Raw genomic sequence first — 23,764 nt, 5'->3', positions numbered from 1 at the left:
CTGAGGCTAGTTTTTTTAGCACATTGGGGCTTTGTACAAGGCACTATACACAGCTGATAGATTCACAGAAAAATATAGTTTTTCTTAAAACTAATCAACTCAAATTTAGTCACTAGAATCACAAGGATGAATTCTAAATATCTGCAGTTTTGAGGTGCTAGAAATGGGAAATTTGCAGATATTCTCTGTTTCATGATTGATTGTTTTTTGGTTTTTGACTGTCGGTTGGTAGCTTTTGGAAACATTGATTGGCATTTGTTTTCTGATGTGTTTTTAGGCTAAATATTAAGAAAGATGATCAACATGTTGACAAGATTGACAATGAAAATAACTGTAATAATTTCTGATACTTGTTACCTTTTACTTGTCATTAGTCTAATCATTTGGTTTATAGCTGAATACTTGCTAAACTAATGTCATTCCCATCAGACTCTGTGGTACTTTGGTTTAGTGCTAATTAGCTGAAAAGGGAAACTTTGCAACTCTCATTATAATGTGTGTAGTATATGCAAATGAACATGCCGTCTGCACCCAGAGGTCCCTGCCCGTTTGCCAGCTCTGAGTGCTGTTGTTTGAAATACAGATTGTACTGCAGATCAGCCCAGTGCATTCTGGTTGTTGTAGGATTTATATCTTTTGAGCAGAAGGGAATACCACAGCCCCTTTTCTCTATTTTTTTCTGGTCATTTATTACCAATTTCCTAGCCTGTCTGTTTTCCATTTACTAACCGCTTCTCCCTCCTTTCTTCTTCGTCTCTCCTACAGATTCCTCCTCCAACTACATCAGGCAGCTGGAGACGAAAGTGCGGATCCTGGAGGATGATAACAACAAGCTTCTCTCGCAGGTGAGGTGCAGATCTACATATGTAAATGTTGCCCAGTTACACTAGTAAGCCCAGTCCAGTACGATTTGAACTTAACTCCAAACATAGGCAGCTGTGATGAGATAAAGTGGTTTCCTGATGTCTCTGTGAAGCCGACCCCTCACAACATCCTCCTTGTTAGTCTGAGAATATGGTTATCCATGTTTAATTCATAGGGAGTCAGTAAGCCTCAGTAGGGAGTAGTGATGTTAGCCCCCGAGGCGAACTTTGGGAGCAGAGGAGAGATGAGAGAGGAGGGGGGGCATTAAGTGACGGTGACAGAGTAAAGCATTTCTCCCAAGTTGACCTTGCTCTGACTTCTCCTAAATTTGGAGGATGGAGGACTGAGTGAGTGGAGGTGGGGAGTGTGACAAGGGGGGGGGCAGAGTTTCTTGTCTGGTTCACAAGGAGTTCACATGTCAATCTGCAGAGGTGTGTGTTACATACACACCACTACAGGCGGTGAAAATTCAAACTAAAACAAATATTAATTGGTCAAGTTATGGCTCCTTAATTATTACTAAATATTCACACATCATTGTTTTTAATGGATCATTTGTTCTGTTTTATGAGGTGATTCAGTTCTTTTAAAGGCAAGTTAGTCTGCAGACAGTCAGATTTGGAATTTAACAGCTCAAACAGCTTTTTGATTCGAAGCCTTTATTCTTTTTTAAAGCGATTTCTCTTTCTTCAATTATCTCCCAGCAGATTCATATGTAGGAAGATGGTGTAGGCCAGAATCACTGATAATAAACCTAAATGATCGTCATAAGTAGCCCTTAACTGCTACAATTAGGTACTTCACATTCACACCTCACAGCAGTCACGACATATAATATGACCCTGCTTCTTAAAGTCCAATTAAATAGTCCTTGTTCACACTTGAACACTTGAAGTGGGGATGTGTTTCTTGTTCTTTTCTGACTTGCAGTGGTAATAGAATGACAAGTTAATTGAATACTGCAAGATATAAGAGGGTTGTATTGTAAATAATCAGAATACTGCTCTATAAAAGCGTAAGTCTGTTTGTTTTTACAGTATCTTCATCTTATGTGGAGCCCAAGAAGAACACAGTTGCTATCATTGTTGTTAATAATGGCTCCAAATAGACAATATTCAAGTAATGAACCAATATACCATTATGTTTTTCTCTCCCTAGGCTTATAGCCGATATAGTTTATCACAGATACAGACCAAAAAGGTAACTTTCTGAAATGTCACAGTTTGTTGGCTCTTCTGCTGCTCTGTCGGTTGAGCCTCTTTTGCCTTTTCACTCTTTTATCTGTGTGGTGGTGGGACTTTTTCACAGCTTTGAGCTTCTTGCTTACTCATACGCAGAGGGTGGACACAACAAAAGCCAAGCCTGTGCAATGCAATGTACTCCTCATTCACTGTAATGTAACATCGAAGGGTATAATGTTGAGTTTTTGTCCTAAATCAATTCTATGGTAACGTTTACAGGAATAGTTTTGGGGTAATACGCTTATTTGCTTTCTTGCAGAGAGTTCAAATAAAAGATGTCTGTATGCTAAATGTGTAGTCACAGCCAGCAACTAGTTAGCTCAGTATAAAGACTTGAAATAGAGGAAAACAGATAGCCTGGCTCTGTCCAAAAAGACATCTGAAGATCACAAATGAACATTCGATGTCTTGTTTAATTCATATGAATTGAATTAAAGTGTAAAAATTACACATTGTAGTGCATTCTCTGCTGGTTGCCTGGCAATGTCACAGTGACAAGTTATTTTACCTGCATGTAACCCCTTTATAACTAGTTAATGTTATCTTGTCAATTAACTAACTTAACTTAATTAGTGAGCTTTAGAGTTGCTGGTAGGTGGATTTTGTTACTTTTGGACTTGGCCAAGCAGCTGCTGACTGTAGTTTCATATTAATCGTACAGACATCAGAGACACATTGGTCTACTTATCTAAATCTTGTCAAGTGATTGAGAGTATTTCCCAAACAGTCAAAATATATGTTCAAGATCATATTCAGGGTGCCAGATGTGACTCAAATTTTCTCCTCTTGACACTCCAATATATCAAAGTGCAGCCTCAAATGTTACCATAGAGCTGAATCACCCTTGTGACACTGTGTGTGCAGTGTTTTTAAAACTTTAGGGATTGCATTACCTTGTAGAGGCGTTTCTTCTGTGTCCAGTCCTTGTTATGCACTGCGTGCATGCTATGCTAATGAATGAGCACAGGTGGCCCTGCTTGTATGTGGGCCCTACCTTTTGGCAAGAAAGCCTTCCTCTGTCCTTGGAGCTGTTTTTGCACAGCGCACAGTCAGTGTTTGGTACGAGGTACCTCAGGTGAACAAATGCCACATTGTGCTTTGGTGCGTAAATGACACACGCTTGTCCTGGCTTGTCGCTACGTCTGGTGGGCTGAATAATTTAAGACGCGGGGCATCACAGGTAGATTCAGGAATCTATAATGCATGGTCGACAACTGGTGTGTGAGAACAACTGAAGGATGAAAGGGAGTCTGTCTGGAGTTCAAAAATACTGTGTTGATGATTGTGTTGTAAAAAAATGTTGCTTTCAATTATATTGTAAGATAGGTAGTAAAAACATAAATGTACTCCAGTTAATAATGTGAAAAGAGCTGGAGTTTACTATTTAATTTGACTCTGCAATAACATAGCAGGTGGAATTGTTACAGAGGATTAGTTGCCTCAGTGGACATATTGCTTAACTTCCTGTGTTATGAAACTGGCCCAGTGGAACTTGTATTGAGCCTAAAGGAAACAATAGCCTCTTATCACTGGAATGTTGACCCTCCAAACCAGCTCGGCTGAAGGATTTTACCGTACCAAAGGGAGAAGGGAGAGAGTTAACAACAAGGTCCCGCTGTGAATATTAACAAGAGCCTACACAGCACAGGTGTGAACACAATGAGAAAAAACAGGCGTGTGCTCACGTGCACGCCCACACTCGTACCGTGACGTGCACCTCCACATGCATGTACACGATTTTCTCCCACTCAGATCTCCCATGTCTTTTGACTCACTTCTCTTAACTGTTACATACTGGCTTCCACTTTGTCATTAACATGTAAGCGCTCAGTGTGACTTCATGGCGATTTAGAATGATTTATACGACAGATTCACATGACGCTCCATCCATAAACTGCAGGCTAATTGAGCTCATTTCGTGAGAGTCGACTGCAGTAGGGTCCAGTGGACTTGAAATGACGTTAATGAAGTTACAATGTGACTGATTTATTGAATGAGAAGTCAGATTGGCTATGGCCATGGTTTATTTATTGATGCCATGCCGAGTCAAGCTGTCCATTCCTCACACGTTAACGTCATGTGGTTAACAATCAAAACGGTGGCAGGTTTCAGTAATTTTTTAAAATGATTTGTCCTTGATTTGAGACATAAGTAGACACGTATTTAATCAATTGTAGCTAGTTAGACATTTTCTCCTTGAGTTGGTTAAAAACGTTATCTCTGTCTGACTTTTCAATGTTTGAAAACCCCATTAAAGGGTCTTAATATGTACTTGATCTTCACAGAAATCATCTTGTGCTGGAAAACCTGTACTAAAGCTACAATCCCAAGCAAAAGGTTGTTGCATTGTTGCTGTATTGCAGTGTTGGGTTGGTTAGCCCTACCATTTTAAGTATAAGGTGAAATAAGCACAGGATGCTCAGATTCTGTTCTGTATTCTGCTAAATTACGACACTCATGGAGCAAGCTGCTCTCCTCTCTACCCTTTTGTCAAGGTGGCATCACCCCTGCCCCCTCATAACTCAAACAGGAAATGAAGTGTGCGGTCCATGGCTTCTCCCTGTCAAGAACAAGAACATTGTGATGGATGGATAGGCACGGGGGCCTGAGATTTAGCCAAGAAGACTGCACAGGGTCAACTGTCCCCAGCTGTCTGGCAAACAAATAGCCTTCTTGGTCTCAGTGGTCAAGGTCAATTCAGGAAGGGAATAAAAAAAAGTTGTCGACATACGTTGGTTTGCAAAAGCTAGAGTCAGCATAAGTCTTCTTATTTAGTTGACAGATGTGTTCATTTCATGGATTGTGTGCTTATATCACTCCTTCAGATATGACATTTAGGGCAGAGCCTGCTAACAGACACAAAGCCTGGAGAAATGACACAGATGTTTGCAAAGAGAATTGAGGTCATGAATATGGAAACCCAAAGGATAGAAAGTGCCATGGGAAGGATGGAAAGGTTAGAGGAACGCTAGTGTGATACTAAGCTCCAAGAGGAGAGGAGACGAGCAGAGGGTGAGGGGGGAATATCAAAGGACAGAGAAGACGAGGGGAATGCTGATTGTAGCTTTGTGTGTGTGTGTTAACTCTGTATGTGACAGTGCACCTGTGTGACTCACAGAGAGATAATACAGAGGCAGACAAAACAGCACAATGTCCAAGCATTCACAGACACACACCCTCAGCTCACCGGGCTATTTATTGCCCAAGTGCTCCCAGGCATCACGTGTGTTAACACGCCGCACCCCGTGCAGAGGGAACACTAGTGCGTGACATGAGAAATGTCATAAGGAACAGTAGTGTTGCCGTGTTTCTGCCTGCAGAGAGAAGCTAGGCTGTTTACCGCCTCCAGGAACCAGTGGTCTTTGGCTGCTAATGAGGACAACTCTTAGGAACTCTGTTCCTGCGTAATGGCCCTTGATGGTGACACAACGTGATACAGCCAAGCGCACTGAAGTGCCATTTACATAGCAAGCCTCAAATAAAGATCAGCTTTGCAAATGAAGTGCTGGAAGCAATTGCGTCACAGTGACAATAAGAGTGCAGGTGCAAGTGTAGGAGGGGGCAGAACCTAATGACCCATCACTGAGCACCTAATATGCACAGCCTGACCAATATATAAACATGCATATTATCTGATGACAGCAGGTTATGAGAGATAGTATTAGTATTAGTGTGTATGTTGAAAGACTGGATATTGGCACTGATTCAGTTCAGCCGACTCAAATCTTGATTTAGTTACATCAGATAAATACCAATGCTGAATAAAGCTGTAACGCTGTAATCTCTTCATGCCAACACATTTAGCAACATTTAATGCATTTAATGCAGAATACATGTTTCTTTAGAAACAGTGGAAATGCTTAGGTTGATCTCTGGATTTAAAGAATCGATACTTGGTCCTTTCAATAAAAAAAATTAAAAAAAGAAGTTTTTATTCACTTTTATGTTGCCAACTATGCAAATAAAAATTGTAAACTGGAGCAATAAATGTTTACTGGCAACATTTTTGTCCATACTTTTAACTGTAAATGTTCTCAATTCAACTTGAATTGATTTTTGTTATAAATCAATTCAATAATATAATTTATTCTAGTATAAAACATAGTTGATCTTTGATAATAGATAATACTATTTTATTTTGTTTCAGCTGTGAAATATCTTATAAGCAATAAATTGTCAGGCAGATATCTCAACCAGCATCAACTATCAGCTTATCATTGATACGCCTGTGTCTGCATGCATGTCTGTCAATGCACAGCCTGACCAATATATAAACATGTATATTATCTGATGACAGCAGTATGGCAGATTGTAAAGAAATGCATAAAGATATGTGTGAAGCGTAGAAACATGATTACATAGCTTGTCCACCAGAGAGCACTGACAAGTTTATTTTTTGCCCATGTCCAGAATTCTTAAACAGCCATATTTAATTATTTTAATCGAAATGATATGTTTATGTTAAGATGGTAGATTTTTTGGATTGATTGTACTCTCAAATATCTAATAACTGGTATCGACATCAAAAACCCAGTATTGCAATATTGCAGTATTGCAGGTAACAAAACATAAATATAGGTCATTATGTTTGATTAGATTTTTGTAATTCTCTTGAATTCATATTATTATCTGCTTCAGAAATCCAGTATTGTTCGGGCTCAAAGTCAAATTAGTTGAATGTTTTTAAGTATTCCAATAGAGTAATGTCTATGTGTCGCTGTATTGACACTAACAGATGCCAATCCATTGATTTTATCATTAACATTGATAAAAACATTGAATTTAAAATAATGAAATTATTACTTAGCCTCAAAAGTGAAAGAGCTTATAAATCATAAGACACAGGAAGTATCCTATGTTGTTAGTTTTGTTTTGGATTAATATTTTGGACTCCTTAGCATGCAGTAAAGCCCAACGACTTTTATTTGACACGGCACTGAAGCCTCATATCTATGCTTTTTTTTTTGTGTGTGTGTGTGTTTGTTTTGTGCCCGTTTGTGCTCAGCAGTGTAACCCAGGTGACCTTCGTGCCCTGAGGAAGGGAATGACCCTCTACCACTCAGAGTCCCAGCTGTCCTCACTGCCACAGCGCCAGGACGCCATGCACATGGTCAGTACCCGGGAGGCTAAAACACACACACACACACACACATGGAACAACACAAGAATGGTAAAAACTCAAATCGACACACACATATACAGATTCCCACACATACCTAACTACTTAAACAGTCATAGTCAAAGATCAGCACTGTGACACGGCTCATACAAAACGTGGTTACGAATAGAGACAGGGTTTAATTGCACACACACACACACACACACACACACACACACACACACACACACACACACACACACACACACACACTCTTAATTGTAGGGAAGACTGTGCCGGTGCCTCCACAGTCAAGTCAGCTCTAATTCACTTTACCTCTAACGCTCCAATTACACCTCCACAGGCAACCTCACTCTCTTACATATGACAGGAAGTGAAACACACTCACACACAGGAAGAAAGAGAGAGAGGTTAGAAAAAGAGTTGGGGATGAGACAGACTGGAAAAAAGAAAGGAGGAAGAAGAGAAAGTAAGACAGAGAGATTTAATATGAAGAGGAGTGGGCCTTCTCTTCTCTTCCTCCCATATCCTCTCTCTCCAGCTCCCTTCCTCCTCCCTGGAGCCTGTTTGAACTGAATTCCACTATGAAAGTAATAATCCTCTCCAATCCACCGCCACCTCCTGACCCTGTCAGTGTCTGGGGAGGAGAGGCTGGGTAATTGTTTTCTGACTGCTTAAGGAAGGTCAGAGCCAGGCTATGCCACTAACCAGAGGACTAAAGCTTCCCTGTGTAAAAATCAATATTGTGTTTTAATCACAGGCCCAGTGTGAGGCGCAGGCTGACTGCGCTCAGAGCCAGACCGCACCTTTTTAAGCTCGTGGGTCAAACCCGGCTCGCTCTGCAGTTCGTGCAGTTCAATAATGTCCATGAACCTTGATCCAAGGAAAGGTCTCTCCCCGCAGGAGGGAGGATAAACTGCAAATTATCTTGACGGTTGTGTCTCTGCATTTAATTTCACAGTGTGGGTTCAAATGAAACAAGGTCATGATATTGACGTTAGGTGTGAATTTTGGCTCCTTGCCAGCGCGACATTTGACGCCATTCTGACTGAGACTGGAAAGTGGAAGTGGATTTGTGTGACGTCATTTAGTTTCAGTCAAGGAGACGGGTGCATCAGTCGCAAGTTCAGACTTAGCCTTGTTATAAAACTAATGTTCACTGGCGCTTTATGCATCGCTGAATTAAAACAAGTTACACCACATCAACTAGTTCTTATATAGACACTCTGTTGTATTGTATTAATTTCATAATTAAACCCTTTAATAATATTTACATTGCGGCCATTTTCCCCTGATGTCATGTTCAGGGTGGAAAGTTCAAATAGTAGTTTCTTATTAGTAGTACTGCTGTGTTCCAGCAAGTCAAACTAACTTATAATTTCATAGCTTTTTGTGAAAATCTGGTGAGACAGCTGGCGATATTTCAAGTTTAAACAATATATTTGATAACCAATTAGCTACTGTTGGACAACAGCTAATAGTTAACATTAAACTACTTCTAGCTGACATTAACATTTGATAATATTACAAGTGATGAAATGAAATATGGCTCCCTATCCCTTGAAATATGCCCTGATGTCCCTCTGGCTTTTCATGTTCGGTTGCTGATCTATCAGGAAGTGATGAAATGACAAACGAACACAAAAACAACACGATACAGAATCTGAAACATGTTAATAACATTTAATTAATCGACCAAATTAAGATTTCCATCTCACTATAAACTGCATGAATACTTTTAACCCTGTAACACAAATATATCTTTGTATGAAACATATTCACATTTACATTTGGAAAATGTACTTATAAATATAAAACTACACCCTAAGCTAATGATAAGATACTGGACAACCAGTTGCATCCTGCACAAAATAACTTCTGATCCACGTCCTTGTCTTTCCAAAGCCTTTGTTGCCGTGACAACTTTACGTACTGTAGTTGTAAAGCTGTACGGTGATCAATGGCCTGCCCTCCAGTGTGAGAGAATGCCCTTGTTGGAGGATGGAGGGAGTGGAGAGTGAAAAAGAAGATGAAAGATGTGAGGACTATAGCAGCAGAACTGTGTTGTGTCTACCCGTCCTGATCTATCAGCTCATCCTTTAGATTTAGTCCTTTGTCTCATACAGGCTTAGTTTCAGGTCAGTCAGTGTGTGTGTGTGTGTGTGTGTGTGTGAGAGAGAGAGAGAAAGAGAGAGAGAGAGAGATTGTCAGATAGAAAACAAGCAAGAAAGGAATAGAAAATAAAAGATGGATAGAGGAAGGAAGTGGGACGGGCGGTTTGATTCTCACAAACGCTCAACAGTCGGCTCTGATTCTGTATGCTCAGACTACAAACTATTGATTCTGACAGCGTTTGCTTTCCCCCCTCATCCTGCAAGGCCTAAATCAGGCCTGTTTATGCAGGCAAGTCATCCCCAAATGCACATCCATATGAACAGTAAACACAGCCCGGGGCTGGCTGTGTTTCTGAGCTGTCCAAATACGTTTTTTTACTACACGGCTCCAAATCAAAATAAACTGAAAAGAACCTGGCCCAGATGCTAGCAGGAAGTGTTTACACATTTCAAATAGCTTTAACCCACGGAGCAGAGCATCCGAAGGAGGCGACAGAGATTTACATGTTTTTTTCCCCTTATAGTTGACTTCGAAGTCCAATGCAGAAGAGCTGTATGGAAAGTTAAGATGTTACATTTGCTGCTGTGACCTTAAACAAGAAGAAACACATTTTAATCTGATGTATACGACCCTATACATCACTCCAATCCTTATTCCTACAAATCCTACAAAATATCACTATTGCTACAGTATCAATAGTAGCAATAGTGCATTGTAAAAATATTACAGACTAAAAAAAATAAAATAACAGTAAACTATTATAAATGATCAAAAGAAAAAGTACTCATGTAAGTGTTATATGTTATAATATTGTCTTATTATTTCTGATTAATCTGATTCATTTTACATACTGTTAAGTTGATTAATATATAACAACGCATCACATTTTATAAACTGATTACGTATTTTGCATTCTGCAAAGTAAACAGCAACTTACTGTTGTCAAATAAACCGTCATGGACTAACAAACTTCATTAGATATTACTTTATTACTAAAGTATGCTACTTGAGCACATGTAATTTGTTCCATTATACCACTACATAGCACAGAATATCAGTGAAGTCAGTGAATGTCTGACCATACAGTTCCTGATTTTATTTTAGACCGTATGAAGACAGTTTAGTTCTTGTATGACTGCTTGTAGATAACATTCAACACTTGTTTTGTTAAGTGAAATCAAAGTTTTGTAGAACAGTATTTACAGTTTGTATTTCTCATAGCAGCATATTGAAGCATGTATTGTTTTGGTATCGGCACCAAAACTTCAGTTATCTTATCAGCATTAATATACTTTTTTTTTAACAATACTTGAGTTGAAAGGAGGGACGGTTTTGAAAACTCTTGGTGCTTTCAAAGAACACTGAGACTTATGAGTGTGTTGTGGACTGGCAACCTTTTTAATACAACAAAGAAATTCATATTAACCTTTTATTTTATTATTGTTTATTATTTTCTGATATCAAAGCTCATGAATGAAATATCCAAGGGCAGGGGACTCAGTCTCTCTTGACTTTTTTAAATACCAAAACAGAGTGAATAACATCAACTTTTTCTCTCACAGTTTAGGCATATTCATGAATTTTTATAATCTGAGAAAATGATTTTGTGTCATAAAACCATCACTGTACATACACTGCAAATAGTTCTTGTGGTGTTGCTGTGAGCAGTCAGGCTTTAACCTGCAGGACCAGTGAGAAATCAGACAGTTTCCACCAAGTATCCCTCCCAGCTGCAGTGGGATTATTATTTTATCTCTGTGCTGGTAGGTTGTGTGGGCTCATTCTGGCACCTAAACAGGGCCAGGGGGGTGCGGATGGAACTGACAAACGCATCACTAGTGAGTGGAGAATTGAACCCGAGCTAACAGACCCACAGAGCTGTGTCTAATGCGGGGTCCTGATGCCAGGTTACTGTGAATGGTGCCATTGTATGTCCCAGAGATCTCTGTGTCCCCTCTAACAGAGAACTACTGTCTGGAACTAACTGGGGGGTAGGATGAGTCAGGCAACCCCCTGGTCCTCTTCCTGGCTGGCTGCTCCCATCAGACCAGGTTAGATCACAGTGTGCAGGTAGCAAACTTGGCTTTGAGTTGAATACGCGGTGAATGCAAAGGGGGGAAGAAATGGAAGGGGGGGGTGATTTGAGTCGGGATGAAAGGGATGGCATTTTCATTGCTACAGTGAAGGAAACCTATCTTGTTAAATCAGATCCAAACACCCTTTGATTAGGAGAGGGTTTTTTTTATTTGAGTGAAGTGTCTTCGTTCTCCATGAGGTGGTGCTTATTTGACTGCATGGTTAAACGTGTGTGACGGCAGATGTGATGAAATGGTTTGACAGGCTGCAGAAAATGTCCACCAGATGTTGTGGTCTTACATCTGTATTCCTTTGTCACAGGTCTTCTCTCACGTCTTTGCTCTTGCTGTGCACCATCTTAACCTCATTTTTTTACATTCACCTCCTTTAGGGTACTGGTCGCCTCCCAACCAGCGAGTCCTCTCCTGCCACAGGCTACCTGTCCTGTGTCCAGAAGCCTGAGGCCGTGGTGCACGCCATGAAGGTACTACAGAATATTCATTGAAGGGAGATTGTGGCCTTTCTGATCACTGTAACTTGATACCTAGTTTTCTTTTTACTACTATTAACAAAACTGAGTTTTGTACTGTTCCACGTCTCTTTTTACTGTGTACTCTGCTGTGCAAAAGTCATCTCCACTGCACTCCTGTTCTTACATTCAACATAATCTGGCTCAAGATTTTAGGAGAGACATTTTTCAGATTGTCAAATATTTAAATCTAAAGGTTTTTCTATTTTTTCTTTAATCTCATCCATCCATATTGTCATTTTCTGTTGCTGTTTTTAATGAATATAGCTGTTATATATGCTGTTCTTAATCCTGAACAGCAACTGTTTCTCTAACCAGTAAAAAAAACAGCCTTCAATGTACAAAAAAACAGATCAATATGAATCATGGAACAAATCTGAGATTCCAGTCCACATCTCTGAAACTGGATCCGCATTCAGAGGTCTGGAACCAGCCTTAAGATGCTTGAAAATCTCTTGGTTAAGTGCAAAATTGATACTGTAGTCAAAAGTTTTTGATATAATGTCGGAAAGCTCAAAATGAGCTCTTTTTGTTCCAAAATTCAATTTGTGAAAAATGTTTAAAACCACATAAGTACAAAAATGCCTGGAAGATGGAAAGCAATGAAAACTAAAACTTCTTTTCACCGTTTTGTTTTTGCTCCTTTATAACATTCCTAAAATATCTTTAGTCATCATCTTTAGTGCGAGAATGTCCGTCTTCACCTCGGAGCGTACGGATGCACACACATGCACACAAACTCATCGCTGTGTCTGTCTGCCATCAGGTGCTGGAGGTCCACGAGAACTTGGATAAGCAGGTTCCCGAGGACTACGAGGACGATCTCAGTGAGAAAGAGAAGGCCATTGTGCGAGAGATGTGCAACGTAAGTGCAACATTTGTCCAACTCCCTGACAGTCTTTCTCCTTCTCCAACACATTGCTCTTGAATCTTCTTTCATGTCATAATAAATATCAGAAGACTGAAGCTTGTGTTGTAGTAAAGAGAGTGTGATCGCTGCTTACAGCTTCTGTAAACAGCTTCTTATTCCCATGATGCTCCTGTTTGTTCTGTCTGCGGGTCAATTTTTTTTTTTGTTCGCTTCCGCCGAGTGCAAATCAGGTCACTTTTAGAGCTGCTTTCATTAATGAGGAAGCCTCATTTAGACTCGTTTGCTCTGGAATGGCACTTGCAGCAGTGTCCTGGGCACAGCGTTCCCTCTTCGTTTCTTTCTTCCTCTCTTTCGTTCCCTCTATCCCTCCTCCCTCCAGGGCCAATATCCAAACTGGAAGCCCTAAGTAGAGGCTCGTAGTTGAGCTGTCACAGCAATTAAACTGGAGCGGCAGGGAAAAGAGCACTCCCCTCCCACCCCCTGTGCCTCAGCCTCACCCCTCTATTCTTTGTCCCCTCGGTCCACCCCTCCTCCTCCTCCTCATCTCCCTCCATCTTTCTATGCTGGTGCTGAAAGGCCCGGTCCAGGATAAAAGCTCCGCTGATTAGAAAGAAAACGAGAGCCAGGCTATCTGGGCCCTGCAGAGGTATGTGACAGGCCAGGAATCTGGGGGAGCACTACAATAGTACCACTGTAATATCACTGGGGTCCCTCGGGGGCCCCCCTCTTGCACACTCGTACAGAGATCTCAGCACTGGAGTAGAGCAGCCTCCCAGTGACGGAGGACAGAGATTCAGAGATAGTGTGTGTGTGTGTGTGTGTGTGTGTGTGTGTGTGTGTGTGCGCGCGCGCAGCTCAAAGTCAAACTAAACATTTGAAGTTTTCACTCTTGAAGAAGAAAGTCTCTTCTTCTCTTCTGCCTTAGCCCTTACTCTTTCAGTCTCGGCCTCTGTGTCTGCCTGTCTCTTTCTGTACTCGTTCTCGCTCTCCCCCTCTCAACTTTCTCTCTCTCTCTCTCTCTCTCTCGTTTCTGTTTGCAGGTGGTGTGGAGAAAGCTGGGTGATGCAGCGGGATCAAAGCTGTCCATCAGACAGCACCTCTCTGGGAACCAGTTCAAAGGGCCGCTGTAGCATGGCAACACAGAGAGAGAGAGAAAGAGAGGGAGAGATCAGGATTTACAGTATCTACACTCACATGAAAACACCTCTTACTACCTGCGCCTACACAACCCATCATGCCATGCTTCCTACTGCCTACAGCACCCAGCATTCCTTCAACAAACACTCTTTTAAGACTGGCTAAGATAGCTACTAAATGGACCTGTTAGTCTGTTATTCACATGTACAAACATGTTTTTATCTCTCAGAGCTTATGAAGCATTGACAACTGGCAGCTAGTTTCACTGATTTGCCACTTTTTTTTTTTTGTTGTTGTTGTTGTCGTTGATTTTTTTTCGAAGGCTTCCAGCTACACAACGATCTCTCTCTATAAAAGCTATAAACACACACCACCCTCAGTCCTTTACAGCATAGTTGTGCTACACTAAACCCTCGATATGACATGGTTTCAAGCACAGACCTGATGAGGCCGCAGGGGCAGAAATCTCTTCACGTGCTGCTGGGATCTGAAAGCGGCATTGTGGCGGTATCGTCAGATAAGTTTTGATAGTATACCTCCCATAGAGACCCCTAGCTCCTCACACATATATCGCCCCCCCCTAGTGGTCAACAAGTATAACTAGCATTAGCATTCTCAAGTGTTAACTAATGTGAAACCCACTGTGACCTAGCGCCTTTTGCTCATAAGACAAGTCTATGGATAATAAAGTCTAGAGATCACTGTTAACTTGTGTATATTATGTATAAAACCATAGCACTACTTCATTGTTATTGTTCATTTTACTTTGATCTATTTTGTATTCTAGCGTGGCCATGTGATCAATTATTTAGTTTGGAAAGTACACACACAACCGGACCTTTAAACAGGGTTTTGATTTTGGATAAAAAGAAAAAAAATGTAACCTTTTTGTTGTTGTTGTTGTTGTTTGTTTTTTTAAATTCTTTTCCAGATGAATTGCCATTATTCCTTCTCTCTGTAACCTCTGAAAATGTATCAAGGCCATTCTGAATCAAACCATCTCCATGGGCTAATGGATAGATAATTTTCTTATTTTGTAAAATTAACTCAAATTGTATGCTGTGTGCATGCTTGACAATCATTTTCTCAGGTTGGGAGGGCTACAGCTTTACCTTTTTCCCATCTGTGACGGCGAGTGTGTGTGTCTGTGCGTGTGTGTGTGTGTGTGTGGGTGGGTGTTTGCGTTGGCTTACGTGCGTGGAAGGAAGAGTGAATGATTCTCTTGCAGCTGTAGCATCTGCCTGTGAATCGTCTTTTCCTCTGTTAAACCCTGGTTACAACTCGGTTGAAGACTGCTAAAGGCATTTGCTGAATCCATACAGAAAGCCTTGTACCATCAACTTTTAAAGCCAAACAATAAACCCCTAAAAGTCAAGTTTGGATGGCATTTTTTTGGACTTTACTTGATTTATTTTTTTTGTTTACCACTTTTTATCTCGGCAGATAAAAAAAAAAAGTAGCTTTTCTTAAGCTCAGTCCTTTTCTGTTGCCATGGATTCAGCAGGTGTGTTTATGCAGCGCATGTTACTTAAACTTTTTTTCTTAGAATATGAGTCTAATATAAGTCTTCCCTTAGATGTCTCCTGATAACACTAACATTTTAAAAACAAGTATTTCTTGATGTCAGAAGTATTTATTGCCGGGTGTCAGATAGAGATGGGAGAGCTGTCAGTAACTGGACAGTCATATTTTAAATGTATCAGATTTCTTATTTGATAGTTAAGTTTAGTGACTGACAGCTCAGGCTCTCCCATCTCTAGTGTTATTTGTTCCAAATTAGAACATTTGTGAGGCTGCCCGCCATGCACCTCTGTTCTCTCCAATAATGGGTCAAAAATAAATCAAAGTATGGTTTTTTAAAAGTGTCCTTTTTTTCTAGGAACTGATTTGAACCCGCACTGCAATTTTGAATACTTTATATATGGCATTTGATTTAAAAGAAAAAAAAATGTGCCACATTTTTTTCTGCATGGTGTTTTGATTTGGAACCCAACTGTCTTTTTTTTTTTTTTTTAAACATGTATAGTGTTTCTTTTATTTTTCTGCCTATATGCTAAAACACACAGTACAGAATCCTAGAATCTACAGCGTAAATGTCAGTTCCTGTAGTAACTAGCATGGCTGTAACTTCTTTTCATGAATTTCACTGATAAAATGAATATTTGGCAGGTGGAAAGAAAACATGAAATAGGCCACTTTTAGACAAAAATCTGGGAGAAAATAAACAAAGTTGGTTAATGATATTGTGAAGTGATGTCTTTATTTGACAGCGCAAACATTTTTTGCAGGTATGTTTTCTTCTGTGGATGACAGACTGCCCTCTGCTGGTACACAACTGGAAATTAAACTACAGACATCCATGAGGTTCAGTACATAATGAGTGATTCCCAACCAAATAAAGTCTAGTCTTTATAAAGAGTATAAATCAGAGTTATCATAAGAAGACTTACAGTAACCACTGCAACTGAGTGCATGAAAATGTGTTAGCAGGTGAGCAGGAGTAAAACTTGTTTGCCGACAGTAAAAGGATAAATAGTTGAAATAAGGTGGATTGGTTAAAAGTTCTGAAGCTGTTGAAATATTAAGAGTAAATCCTTAAAGTGCAGGACAAATGGTTTTATGTTTGTTCTAATTAAGTGTCAAATATCACCCTGTTCATAGTCCATGCATGGGAACATATGGGTGGTGCAGATTAAATGGTACTCAAGCTCATGTCAAAACTGTGAAAGTTCAGACAGAAATCTGGTGAACACCTAGTACAGATTGACACTACTCAGTCCAAAGTAGGAAAAGCAGGTCTTTATTCTCAGACACAAAACCAAAGCTATGAGCAGGATACAGAAAAGAGAAGCCTGACTAAGGCACATATGGATAGAAACTCTAAAAAAAAAAAAAAAAGCCTAAATGAAAAGATCATATCTACAAATACAACCTCAGACTGTCCAGTGTTAGACATGGTTGGTATGATAACGGTAATACTGTCTGCAGTGCAGATTCACTAAAAAATAAAAATCTAAATGAGTCCTAATGGTAGCAGAAGCATCTTGCAACAAGACCTTAATGTTTTCACAGAATACAAAGTAATGACATAATCTATTTATCCTTTTTATGTTTGACTACTGTTTGTTCAACCATCTCAACTTTTATTATGCTCCGTGGGAATGTGGAGAACAGAAAAAACAGATTGCAGGGAAAAAGGACACCAGTATGACTGGAACTTAACAAAAACCAAAACACATAATCAGGGTGAAAGAATACAGAAGGAAATAGAAGACCTTTTATCCACTTAAAGGTTTAGTAAAAATGGTACATTTCATCCACCTACAATTAGTGAATGAGCATGTGTGAAAAAAAACAAAACTACATTTCCAGAACAAAAACAATGAGTGCACTGTGTTTGTTGTCAGATCCTGGAACTAGGCACATTAAAAAGGACCAGTGTGTAGTGGCATCTAGCGGTGCGATTGCAGATTGCAACCCCCTCTACTCGCTCTACAACCCCAAGTGTGACAGAGAAACTACTGTGGCCATCAAACGGCCTAACTACTGAAAAAACATGACGCTTCAACATGGTGGACTCTGTGGGTGAGGACCAGTGGTGTCTGTAGATATAAAAGGCTCGTTCTAATGTAATAAAACATAAAAATTCATATTTTCAGGTGATTACACACCAATGAAAACTAGTTATTTATATTTTATTTGATTGTTACAATAATCCCCAAATCTCACACACTGGTCCTTTAAGTACCATCATGTACATGTCTATCATTTATTTTATTTTTAAAGTTAATATTATGACTGCAGTCATTTTTAGTGCCAGTTCAGGTTCTCATAACAAAACTGTCCAGACCTCACTTTACCTTTCAAGTCTATTTGTTGTTCAGCCTTCATTAAGAACCTCATCAATGAACGCTCTGCCTCGGTTTGTACCAGAACAAGTTCCCGGTTGTCCTCCCTCTCCAGAGAGCTTTCCACCTCCCAGATGTGGCTCTACACAGATTCAGTTCATAGACTGCTGTCACGCTTTCATCTCATCCACCCACCACGGTTCAGGGGCATGCCAGGTGGAGGGGGCAGTGGGACCTGTGACTGTCCTGGGGGCACAGGGGGTGGAGGAGGGTACCCAGCAGGTGGAAGACCTAAACCTGGAGGGGGTACGTGGCCTGGTGGCATGCGTGGAGGGGGCGGAGGAGGATAGCTGTTATAGCCCGGTGGCGGATACGTTGGTGGCAAGTTGGGTGGCGGGTAGGAAGAAGGAGGAGGCGGAGGGCCTGGAGGTGGTGCTGCAGACGGATAGACGTGGGGGTGATATGGCGGCATTGGGGGTGCGTAGCTGGGCGGCATAGGGGCGTAGGAGGGACCTTCTGTCTTCATCATCGACTGCAGGCTCTGGAAACCTTCGCCGGACATGTAGGAGCTGGTGGTAGACATGATGTAGTTGGAAGGTGGAGGTGGAGGAGGGCGATGGGGCAGGGGAGGGGGCTGATGTGGGGGTGGAGCGTGCGGGGGAGGAGGAACTGCTTCGCTTCCTGGTTCGGCTTCCGTGGGAGGGGCTGGAGCCGGGGCTTTGCGGTCTGGTGAGCGGCAGGAAACGACAGGGAGAAAAAAAAAACGGCTCGTTAAAACGTCGCCATCATCTTTCCTGTAAAAACCATGAGGCTCACCCATGATCTCAAATAACCTCTCCATTCCCAGACAGTGAGCGCACAGCTAGACCACGACTGCCAGGCTTCAGCCACAGAGGAGGTCTCATTATCAGGCTCAAGCACTAATCAGATTGGTCTGGGAGAGGTTAGGAGTATGCGTGTGTTGGGAAACATAATGTCCAGACGAGTTGCTGGTTATGTAAGCAGGCTGAGAGGACTAAAGTCTTTGGGTTGCTTTCTAAGCCCAAGTCACAGGCAGGGGGTCCTGACTGCTCATTATGGGCCTATTTGGCAGCACACGCAAACTGTCAGCGGGGTCCTGAGAGGACGCCAACACGCACCTATGCTCTGATCCAATTTGTAATCATTAAAAAAAAAAAACAGTCTTACCTGGGGGAGGCTGCGTTGTAGGCAGAGGGGGCATGGGGCTCTCCAGTCTAGGAATTTTGGATCCAACTTGTTCTGTAAAATCAAAACAGGCTGGTCATAAGATGCAAAAAGGCTATTTTAAAATGAGTGAACGCATTACGGAACTTTGCTGGAGGCTCAGACATTCAGAAAATCTGCCAGGAAAATACTAATCCCAGCCTCTGAGAACACACAGTATATATCTGTAATCTTACCAAGACTTGATCTGAACTGAAGTCACGTTTCTTGGTATTTTAGTAGATACATACAGTAACAGACATTTAGAAGATTTCAGTCCTTCATGAGCAGAATCTTGCCTATATGAGGTTTAACAAAGTTCTTACCTGGAGCCTTTGGTTCATCTTTTGGGGATGTCTGGAAAAGAGATGGATGCAAATGCTCTTTACTTTGTATGAATCATGTACACAAGCTATAAAACAGTTGGACATTTTGAATAAACAAATGTAGAACATTAAAAACAGGTAAGTTAGCAGCTGTCCAGTGGCCGTGGCTTTAGGGCAAAGACATGCAATCCAAGCATACACTCACATGTGAGCGTTTGAGCTGGCGTGCAGGGCTACCTCCCTGAGGGGAAGTCTTCTTTGGCGGTGGGGGAGGAGGATTGGTGGTTGGTGGTTGTCCCTGTGGGATTGGAGGAGCAGGGACCGGAGGAACAGGTGCACGCTCCTTTTCCTGTATCTGCTGAGGGATGGGCTTGTTTCCCTGGGAGTACAAATCCAGGATCTGGTGGCAGATGTCTGGTGTAGAAAAAAGTTTTTTTTTTTTGTTGAGACAAAGTCTGATAAGACATGAATCAAAACATTGTAGGAACAGCAGGAGTGTGTCATGGCTTCATGAGGAGCACCTTCAAGCAGCTCAACTGGGACGTCCTGGACAAACTGCTCCCACCATCGGCGTGACGACTGCTTGGCGGTCCACTCCTGGATGTCAAACTTACAGAGGCGGCCGGCCAGGTACATGACGGCTACCGCAATGATCTCTGGTTCCCACTGCAGGGACAGCATGGTGCACAGGCTGCAAGGGATATAGGCAATATGGTTACAGTCTTCCCTCAGGAAAATGCTTTTTAAATTAAGATCTAGGAGAACATCACTTCTGTCCCCTGGGAACAGTTTCTGTTCATCTGCGCTGCTTGCGGCGTGTATTTATTTGCTTGTGTTCTTGTGTTCTCACTTTGTAGCTTTTCTTTTCTAAACGCTGCACATCTGTTGTCAAACTGGTGAAGAGCCTTTCTTAATTTGCAGCATGTTGAGCTCTCAGTGTACAACTGCCTTCATTTGTTAGCAGACAATAGACAAGCAGACAGAAAATGTGTGGGGCGCATCCTACACATGACGCACTGCGCTACAGAAGAAGTCGTCTGTAATACAAAGAGTTAAAAACCAACTGCTCACCTGTCATTGACAAAGGTCCATGCCATCTGCAGCACCTTGCACACTTTATTCTTCTCACCTTTAACAGGAAGAAAAAGATCAGTAACCTTTTCAGATTCCTACCAAAATAAAGTACGACACTATGTGGATCTACTTATCTCGTCTCACCTTTGAGCTGCTTGACGTAGCGCAGCAAGAACATGTATGGGTGCTCCACCTGCAGGTCAAATTTGATAGTCTGGAGCAAAATTCTCTCCAACACCATCACCTCTTCCTGTTGAAAGAACACACAGATACATCACATCCATGTCCGTGAGAAGGCTACACATCCATGCACAGCGACCAACTTTCCACTTTTTTCAGACTTTTACACAATGACATCTGGAGCATGAAAACACATCATAAATACTATCAACGTATCTTTAATGAATGCATCTTTCTGTGCCTCTGCACACTGGTCTATTTAGGATCAAATTAAACTATGATATATGAAACTCGCTAAGATGGTGACAGCTGTCAACTGCCCACAGTACACATGTACATATGTAATTATTACAGACTTGATAATTTCCACTCCTCATGTCAAAATGATCCAGCTACTACAGTGGTCCCTCGTTTATTGCGGGGGATACGTTCTAAAAAATAACCCGCAATAAACGTAATCCGCGAAGTAAGTTTTACAATTATTATATGTTTTAAGGCCGTAAAACCCCTAACCACACACTTTTATACACCTTTTTACATGCATTTTGTACAGTACTCCCTTAGTTAATCAGGGCGCAGAACACATGTGCGGTTCTCCCTTAGCCAATGTAGGACGCAGAACACAATGCGCGATCATACTGTACAGTACGCTGTAAAAAAAAGCATACAAAATTACACTAAACAAATCCACGAAACAGCAAGTCAGCGAAAAGTGAACCGCGTTATAGCGAGGGACGACTGTATATCCAAATGTATTCAGAAGGATTAACCATCTCGTTTTTGTGGACGTTCTTTACTTACAGAGAAAATATGAAAAATACGCATGAATGGGTCCAATGTTATTTTACATACTCTGTGTACAAGAGGTAACATTAAAAACTGATCCTAATCAAACAACCAATGAATCAAAATGTACTGACTATGGGCCTCATTCCAAACCATTATATCGTGATAAATCAGTGTGTCATCAGACCTGAGATCTGCCTCAGTAAATCTTTGCACTCACTCCACAAATAGTCCCACGTAAGCACAGTTACATAAGATTATGGACGTTTGGTATGATAGATTAATGCTTTCGTTTTGTTCTATTGGGAGCTACATGTTGTTGTGTCAGGGACAACTTACAGCTGCCATGGTAAACAGGGAAAATGTCTCAGGACAAGAATACAAACCAACTGCACCTTCGGATCATCTCCAAACTGGGCAAACTGCACATCGTTCAGCAAGCTGCGGGCTGTTTTGATGATGTCTTTACACTTCTTTGGGGTTTCTTCCACTTTCCCTGCCAGAAAAAGGCAGCAAGCACCTGTCACCTGTTAAAGACACAAATCAAAACATTATTCCCACACATTTAGTCCACTTCCAGGGGACAGGGAAAAACTGGCAACAACTATCATCTGAACTTACATATCTGGGGAACTGCTTGAAGGAGTGAAACATGTAGAAACGGTGGAAATATATGATGCCAGTTGCCAGCGTGTCATAATGTCTGATGACAGTCAGAGTCAAGGATAAGACAGAAATCATACACAGTTATTTGCAGCTATGTAAAATGAATCTCAACGACAGATTTCACTTTGACTGTGCTGCTCTGATCATTGCATGCAGTAACTCACTGCTCACAAGCATGTCTTTACGACAAAATGTTAATGTACAAACTGTAAAAGAGTGTATGAGAGCAGGACACAGTATTGTATCTGTACAATTTCAATTTCCACTGAAAATCAAAGTGAATTAAATTCTCAGAGTTTTCCGGTATTCAAATTGTTCGAACAATCAAGGATACAGGCCAAGTCTGGTTCCAACATCAAAAATGAAGCGCGCTCCTTCTCTCCGATAGCGGGCCTCTGTGCCAGGGTCCAGGCCTTCAGACTGAGAGGGGGTGTGGGCTAAATCCTTCTTGTCCCAGTACCAACATGGCTTGATGTGGTCCAGAATTCCTTGGCCGGACATTGACAAGTTCTCCTTGGATTCCTTCATTGGCTGAGGAGAGGCGACGGTTGATGGACCCGCTGCACTGGACTGCTACATTATAATGCATAAACATGTCCACAATATTACAAACAACATGAGTGGAAACATCTACTGAATACTAGCAGTGCTGGTGTATCCAGCCAACTGTCATGTCTGTCAGAATCAGTGCTCCCCGTCTTAAATCTGGAATATAAAGAGGACAGTTTAATATTTTGGCAATCTGTGACAAGCCTGAAACTGGAGCTACAAACTTTAATTAACAAGTTTTACACTGGCTGTAATTATCTCACAAATCTTTTCTTCATGGTCCAAAATAAGTGAACTCCAGGGCCACATTTTACAGCCTGCGTTTCCCTTATGTCTAGTTTCTGTATAGATTATCAAACTCCTAATTAACAGATTAAAACTCCTCAAATTAATACCGACTCAGCAGGGAATGTTTGTTTGTTTGTTTGTTTGTTTGACATGGCACCTCCCATCCCATTCATTCATGAATCACGGCTATCGCTAAGCACACAGGTCACTAACTACACGTACATGTGACATGATTAATAATATTGATGTGATTGTCAAAAACAACGAAGAAGAAGAATAAGAATAATAATAATAAGAAGAAGAAGAAGAAGAAGAAGAAGAAGAAGAAGAAGAAGAGTTTCCCTGAGTCAGCAGAAGTGAAACTGATTTTTTTTTAAAAAGCTCGCGTTAGCCGACGTTAGCCAGGCTAACCTGAAGCTGGCGTCGTGGAGCTAATGTTACCCAACGTGACCACCAACCATCATGTCTGAACCAAGACGTGACCGTCTGGAGTCCCTTCACCACGCTGACAGGTTAACGTGAACTTTGATAGTGGCCGGTTAACGTGAAGCAGCCCCGGTGACACTCGTCGCTAGCAGAGACTAGCAGCCTGGCTCCACTCGCGGTCTCGACCTGAAACGAGTTCACATCCACCTCCGTCATCCACCTTTCTGTCCGCGACTCTTACCTTTAACATGTAGCCGTCGGACTAAAGCACCCCAAAAAACAACAACAACAGCCGGCTGGAGGAATATTCCGCAGTTCTTCACGATAAATCGGCTAACAAGTCAGCAACAACAGACCCCATTGTAACCAGGGGACCGCCATTACAGAATACGTCACAGACTTGTTAGCGGACGTCATGACGCAGGGCAGCGGACACACGTGCGCT

The 23,764-nt window shown here is 41.4% G+C and overlaps 2 protein-coding genes across 10 annotated transcripts in view; one reads left to right on the top strand and one right to left on the bottom strand.

Moving 5' to 3' along the window:
- Positions 1–16,863, top strand: part of ccdc85cb (coiled-coil domain containing 85C, b) — a 46,199-nt gene extending 29,336 nt beyond the window's left edge. For 4 of the 7 annotated variants that reach the window (XM_027283987.1, XM_019269875.2, XM_019269876.2 and 1 more), the window contains 6 exons: positions 766–845; positions 2,023–2,064; positions 7,111–7,215; positions 11,807–11,899; positions 12,711–12,809; positions 13,856–16,863. In XM_027283987.1, the coding sequence (XP_027139788.1) occupies positions 766–845; positions 2,023–2,064; positions 7,111–7,215; positions 11,807–11,899; positions 12,711–12,809; positions 13,856–13,945 (509 nt within the window). In that variant the 3' untranslated portion in view covers positions 13,946–16,863. The remainder of the gene's footprint in view (positions 1–765; positions 846–2,022; positions 2,065–7,110; positions 7,216–11,806; positions 11,900–12,710; positions 12,810–13,855) is intronic. The other 3 variants (XM_010740923.3, XM_019269879.2, XM_027283988.1) reach the window with 3 other exon arrangements.
- A 322-nt stretch (positions 16,864–17,185) lies between these two features.
- On the bottom strand, positions 17,186–23,753 carry ccnk (cyclin K). Of its 3 annotated transcripts, none has more exons than XM_010740924.3 (11): positions 23,561–23,753; positions 22,391–22,629; positions 22,012–22,093; positions 21,777–21,917; positions 20,569–20,674; positions 20,422–20,479; positions 19,872–20,041; positions 19,556–19,764; positions 19,351–19,381; positions 18,989–19,060; positions 17,186–18,526 (listed from the first exon to the last, which is right to left on the bottom strand). In XM_010740924.3, the coding sequence occupies exons 1-11, from the start codon at positions 23,567–23,569 to the stop codon at positions 17,979–17,981; spliced, it is 1,665 nt and encodes a 554-aa protein (XP_010739226.2). In that variant the 5' UTR covers positions 23,570–23,753; the 3' UTR covers positions 17,186–17,978. The 3 variants fall into 3 exon arrangements, with proteins under 3 accessions (XP_010739226.2, XP_019125383.1, XP_010739227.2); XM_019269838.2 differs by having other exon boundaries at positions 21,786–21,917; XM_010740925.3 differs by having other exon boundaries at positions 22,391–22,626.
- Positions 23,754–23,764: the final 11 nt, after the last annotated feature.

The sequence above is a fragment of the Larimichthys crocea genome, chromosome XI, assembly GCF_000972845.2.
Source record: "Larimichthys crocea isolate SSNF chromosome XI, L_crocea_2.0, whole genome shotgun sequence".
NCBI lineage: Eukaryota > Metazoa > Chordata > Actinopteri > Sciaenidae > Larimichthys > Larimichthys crocea.
The sequence above is the reverse complement of the archived record's forward strand: the minus strand, read 5'-3'. Positions and strand labels throughout refer to the sequence as shown.

Excerpts from the sequence above, each read along its gene's own strand:
- ccnk (XM_010740924.3), bottom strand. Across the intron at positions 21,918-22,011 it reads TCAAGCAGTTCCCCAGATAT|GTGACAGGTGCTTGCTGCCT; the intron begins GTAAGTTCAGAT and ends TGTCTTTAACAG. Across the intron at positions 19,765-19,871 it reads CCCAGTTGAGCTGCTTGAAG|ACATCTGCCACCAGATCCTG; the intron begins GTGCTCCTCATG and ends TTTCTACACCAG.